Source organism: Cheilinus undulatus, linkage group 4 (assembly GCF_018320785.1).
Source record: "Cheilinus undulatus linkage group 4, ASM1832078v1, whole genome shotgun sequence".
Taxonomy (NCBI): domain Eukaryota; kingdom Metazoa; phylum Chordata; class Actinopteri; order Labriformes; family Labridae; genus Cheilinus; species Cheilinus undulatus.
The window spans coordinates 43,569,174-43,575,340 of record NC_054868.1 but is presented as its reverse complement, the minus strand read 5'-3'; the positions used below and the strand labels follow the sequence as shown (position 1 = coordinate 43,575,340).

At 37.7% G+C, this 6,167-nt stretch overlaps 1 protein-coding gene across 4 annotated transcripts in view; it reads right to left on the bottom strand.

The window, feature by feature from the left end:
• Positions 1 to 1,035: 1,035 nt before the first annotated feature.
• Positions 1,036 to 6,167, bottom strand: part of trim2a (tripartite motif containing 2a) — a 54,177-nt gene continuing 49,045 nt past the window's right edge. For all 4 annotated transcript variants that reach the window (XM_041785325.1, XM_041785322.1, XM_041785324.1 and 1 more), the window contains exons 7-12: positions 5,081 to 5,184; positions 4,748 to 4,915; positions 4,209 to 4,377; positions 3,199 to 3,269; positions 2,838 to 2,978; positions 1,036 to 2,188 (exon numbers count right to left, since the gene is read on the bottom strand). In XM_041785325.1, the coding sequence (XP_041641259.1) occupies positions 2,036 to 2,188; positions 2,838 to 2,978; positions 3,199 to 3,269; positions 4,209 to 4,377; positions 4,748 to 4,915; positions 5,081 to 5,184 (806 nt within the window). In that variant the 3' untranslated portion in view covers positions 1,036 to 2,035. The remainder of the gene's footprint in view (positions 2,189 to 2,837; positions 2,979 to 3,198; positions 3,270 to 4,208; positions 4,378 to 4,747; positions 4,916 to 5,080; positions 5,185 to 6,167) is intronic.

Genomic DNA, 6,167 nt, shown 5'->3' with positions numbered 1-6,167 from the left:
GCCTTCTGGGCTCCTCGTAAACTCGAACATCGCGTCCTTGTTGTTAATGTCCCGTAGATGTCTACAAGTTCAGGGAACTCTTTGTGCTTAACGTAGTCCATAAAAAAGCGTTTTGTTTTCGGATAAGATTCAAAACACTTTCATTATCCTAGATAGTTCGCTGAAAAATATTTTTGTCAAGCCTTTTACCTTCTGTCCCCAAAAGTATTGTTCTTTCCGACTTTCTACGAAGGCAGCATCTCTGTATCAACATAGGAAGATAGATGTCTTGCGCCCTCTGCTGTCTAACATAATGCACTAGTCAAACGGAGGAAAAACTCAAGCCCAGTTGAACCATTTAGTCTGTTAAATCAGGTTAAGCCAGTAAAAAATCAAATGCTTAATAAAGTTCAGCTCAATTAATAACAGTTTTTATATATGTAGTAAAAAAGACAAGTACTATTGTACTCATGTTAAAGGGAAACTGAAGTAATATAGAGTTACTCAAAGTTCTGACTACTGAGAAGTTATTTCTGATACCCATAGTGCTTTGGGTATCAGTGCTCTGAAATGAGGGATCATTCTCTTGCTTCACTATGTGGATAAAAGTATTTGAACGCAGAAACAGTACAGTACAGAAACAGTACAAACACACAGTTGGCAAAGAAAAAAATCAAATGCAAACACAAGCTTTTCTTTTCTATGGGCACTTTAATTCCATTTGGCATGACAAATATAAACAAGATGATGAAAAAACAATAATTTAACAGAACTGTGTAGAAAATGTAAATGACCAAATTCTGGATAAAAAGTGATGAAAAGCATGTGCTTGAAGACAAACATGTTTGGACAAAGGCTCTCTACAGTGCATTTTTAAATCACATAGTTTAACTACTGAACTACAATTGCATTTTGTATTCTAAGGTAGACACATTTCTCTCTTAATTACTACAGATGTTTTCATGAAAGGCATAAGAGCTCATGGGAATGCGTGAAGGTGAGGACAGTTCTGCAGCCTGAGCCTGATGTCAGCTCTCGGATGTTTGTACAGAAATCACAGCAGGTTGTAAATCCAAACGTCAAGAGGCTTCATACACATTACACCCACTTGCATACATACATACAGTACACAAACACACTCCAGATTGTAAGTCACCATATCAAATTGCTTCAGTTTGGTACCTTAATCGATCACAACAAACACAACCAGTCATTTTATGTGTTCTTTGTATCAAAATTAAGTTATCAGCTTACTAAAATAACTGCTTATGTGTTATTTCTGAGTGATGACATACAACATCCAGTGGTTATTTTTATATATAGGTTGAAGTGTCATTGAAATAGTGCTTCAATTGAATGTCATTTTGGTGCTGTTGTTACTTATCAGCCTAAAGTTGGTTTCTATACAGTGCACTCTATCTTTTTACTGGTGTTTATTAGTAAGAATAGCATGCACAGAGATGCATTATCATGCTTTAAAATACCCTGCTACCTACAGTGTTTTTATTTCATAGTGAACAGGCAAAATGTGAGGACTCTTCAGAGCAGGAAGCTACAGTTAGTGGAACTACAAATTGATTTCCTTTATCATTCATGTAACTAAGGTCCTTGCTTATTTGAATAGCAGTCTCTGATAGCACTGTGTCTAACCAGTACCTATAATCATGAACCAGTGCAACAGCCTCATTTTCCAGTTTTACCACAATCTCACAACACATCAAAAGTCAAACATATTTACAATTCTTAAAGTTTGATTTTAAAAACTGTGAAGTTAAGATGGGACCTGAAGAAGGTAATGAGTGTCTCCTCAAAGCACCAATCAGCATCAGCCACCTGTGAACATTGGAGATCCTCGTGTTTATTTCAAACCACAAATAATCCCCTCTGTCTTTGTTTGGTCAGAGGTGATGCCACGGACACACACACGTGGAGAAAGAGTCAAACAGATGGCACAACGACAACAAGGAAGAACAGGTGAGTGCAAATCTGCCGGTCGCCCGACACAAATGGGTCCATGTGAGTAAATATATACACTGTACACAGAGCGAGGGGGGGGCTACTGAAGGTAGCGGTAGACTTTGAAGCAGTGGTTGCCAGAATCTGCAACCACAACGTGTCCGTCAGAGGTGAGAGCCAGACCCTGAGGGCCGTACAGTGGGTCTGCTGAGGTGTTGATGTAGGACAGGAACGAGCCACTGCCATCAAACACCTGAGAGAGAGAAACACAAAGGTGGGGTTTAGTTTTGTGTTTAGAAAAAAAAAAACAGGAGATGCTTCATCTCCCACACCACAGTTATTGAGATCATGAATGATTAAACACAAAAAAATTAAGTGAGACCTGTTGCAAGGTTATTATAGTTAACTAAAACTAACTAAATAACTAAAACTAAAATGTTAAAATCATTTAAGTTAACTGAAACTAAAAACTAAGCTTTAAAAAAATGAAAACTAAATAAAAACTAAATTCTGTGCTTAGAAAATTAACTAAAAAAATAAAATGAAAGACAAAATCTCCCCTGATTTGATTTGAGAAGACTTCACACAATGGTAATTTTTGGTCTCTAGTTGTATACAAACATCAAAACTGAATAAATGAAATGAAAAGTGGTGAGCCTTTTTGGGTCTCGCCCCTGACAGGTATCCGATATTGCCAAAAACACTCAAACTAACACTAAAACTAATAAAAACTAAACTAAAACAAAGCATTTTTGCAAAATATAAACTAAAGGAAACTAGCAACCCAGCAGGAGGGACTTATTAAGACTAAACTGAAATGTAAAACAAAAGGTTAGCACGAAATAAAAATAAAAACTAATGAAAAACACCAAACTATTATCACCTGGACCTGTTGCACTGACCTGTATCCTACTGTTGCCCCAGTCTGCCACTATAATGTTTCCATTCACATCCACTGCCACTCCTGTGGGGGCGTTGAACTGACCGTTACCCTCACCATTAGATCCAAACTTCAGCAGGAACTCTCCCTCTGTGTTGAACACCTGAGATTTGAAAGTTTACAAAGGGTCAAACAAAGTTAGACAATCATTTTAAATATGAAAACACTGAACATTAAGGGAATCCATCAGTTAGAACATGGTTTAGTTAATTATAAGCTGCTTATCAGACACCTGGATCAATGAACTGAGCTGAACCTAATTTTTAATGTTTTAAACTCTGTTCTGGTTTAGTACACCTCCATCTCTTTAATACTTCACTTACTTTGACTGAGTGGTTGTGGAAATCCGTCACAATGATTTCATTGTTGTTGTTGACAGCAGCAAAGTGAGGACCTGAAAGAGAAAAGTGACAACAAAGACTCAGATATGTACTACTGCAGTTCATGTGAAAACAGTAACTTAAAGGTCACATATTATACCCCTTTAAGACAAGTTTATATTGCTCTCAGAGGTCCCCAAAACATGTCTGTGAAGTTTGTTGCTGAAAAAACACTCCAGTATTGGATTTATGCATGTATAAAAAACCCTCAGTTTCAGTCCTGCTCAGAACGAGCTGTTTCTGTGTCTGTGGCTTTAAATGTTACTGAGCTGTCTGACTCCCACCTCTCAGGAAATGTATGTGGCTCTCCTGATCTTGAGAGGAGGATCAGGAGAAGGTGGCGGAACTTTCTTCCAAGCAGGGAGGGCCTACCAAAGCTGGGGGTGGGGCTAACTCCCCACATGACATCATCAGGGGAAAGTCTGAGGACAGCTTGTTTCAGCATAAGGACTGAAAGGTGGAGAACGAGAGGGGAAGAGGAAATTGATTTTTCTGATTCTTGGTGGGAAGTGTGGACAGGCCAGGGGCACATATTTTTTTTTAGAAAAGCCTGAAAAAGTTTTTTTTTGCATAATATGTGACCTTTAATGAGGGGTGTTTTTGAAGGGCATGCAAGATAATACACATACATTGCATATAAAGACAGAAAAACAAAAAAGATGATGATAATTATCTGTACCTAAAAATGTGGTACTACATGCTTTCAATAGTCTTGCTGTCAACATGCTGTTTATAGTCAAGCTAATACCCACCGCAGTGACCATTTAATCCATGGGAGATTAAATAAGAACTAAATGTTTTAAAGTGTCACTTTATTATAACTATTTAAAGGATTATAGGATCTTTATGGTTCCTGGTTTTGCATTTGTCCTCATTCCACATGCAGGTGTGCTCTGGTTGTAGAGAGAGAGGGCGACTGTAGGGGGCAGTGCACATATTACCATTGAGTGTACCTGCAAACTGCCTGTCCCCGTTGCCGCGGTTACCAAACTTGGTGACCAGCTTGCCGTTGATTTGAAAGATGAAGACGCAGCATGCCTTGTTGTCGACCACGATGATGTGTCCGTTTTTGTCCACCGACACGCCTTTAGGACCCATCAGCTTCCCTGAGCCGATCTTATTCTGAGGGAGACATAACACATTATATCATTATTGTACATTCAAATACAAGATAGAGCAACTGTTTTAGTATTTTTTAGATAATATCAGATTTTTGACACATGTGTGGCTCAAATAAAGTAAATGCAAATAATTGGTTTACTTGTCAGTAAAATAATGGTGATTTCTGTTGTATTAGCTAAAGGAAAAACGGCTAATTGTACTTTATAACATCAAGTTTCTTTTATAATGAAGATTCAGCATAACAAGTCAGTTGAAATAAATAAAAGCCAGCCATTATGATGATTAATTGGTTGTTTCAGTATTTTTCAAGCATACATGTTAAACATTTTCACCCTTCAGCTTCTTTAAAACAGACCAGAGTCTGACTCACCTTAAACTTCCCTTCACTTGAAAAGATGCTAACCCATTTGTTGTCATAGTCAGCGATGATGATGTCACCGTTCGGATGGACAGCCACACCTGTTGGCCGCTGCAGTTGACCAGGTGTCCTTCCGCGGACCCCAAACCGGCTTTTGAACAAACCATCATTTGTAAAAATCTGCAGCAAGAAATACATAATAGAAACCACTTTGTTAAAATGATGCAGAGGAAACTGCTAGAGTTAACTGAGCTGTAATGTCTTGGTGCTGGACCAATGACTTACTAAAGAGGTCATTGACCTCGAATATTTCTGTGCTGTGAGCGCACAGGAAGTCATTTTTACCTGGACACACTGGTTGTTGCTGTCTGCTATCAGCACCTTTCCTAGAGAGGAGGCCGCCACTCCCTGCAGGTTTGTGAACTCCCCTTTGTTTCGACCTTTGGTGCCTGAAAAACATTTGAAGAGACATCCTTCAAATCAGTATTGCACTGTAAAATGTATAATTGCACAGTTCTGCACAACACGTTGGATTCTATGTTTAAAAACATTTTAAAATCAGGAAAAAGTGTTTTTAATGGTTGAAATCAACAGCTTCTGCTTACAGACTAAGAGTGTGTTCTTGACAGAAATAACTCTACTACTGCCTAGAGAGCTGAAATTAATATAAAACTATTTTTCTTAATGATTAAAAAAAAGTAAAAACAAAATAAATCTTTTGATTAATTTGAATCTTTTGAGTCTCATGGTTAAATCCATAATCTAATCCTCTAATCTACTTTAAATCTCCTCTTCAGACATCTTTATTAGTGAGCCTTAGTTAGTTTTTTGTTGTATTGTCCTTTTGATGTCTATTTAATCTCTATTTGCAGAGTCTACATAGGAATGAAGAATCTCCACACAGATGTCTGAGTTTTAACATGGGAAGTGTTCTGGTTTCTCTTGCAAGCTTTTGTTTATACTGCAGAAATACTCAGTGTGGTTAGCAAAAAGTAGGCGTACTGTTATCTACACTAATTATACACCAGTCCCCATCAGCAGTAATCCAACAATGGTGAACTGATCCCTATAAACAGATAGCTGAATACAAGAGCAGTTGACAGTCTATCATAGATCAGACATTTAAACTTGAGCCACAAATCTGTGTGATGCTGTGATGTTTAAGACAAGATGTTTGAAATGCAGCTAACCTGAAAAATCAATCCTAGATTCAAAAAACACTTTAAAATTTGTTTTTTTTCCATTCCACTAGGGAAAGCCAGAAGCCTGCATGTTAACTTTGTACAAATGCTGTGTTGTTTTTCCTGCAACTCCATTTCTTATAAGTAAATCACAATATCACTGCTGTCTTTTTTGTGACCATAGAACTGAACTGAGTTACACAGAATGGAGCTACACTGTAACACTGAACTGCTCTGAGACTCAACAGATG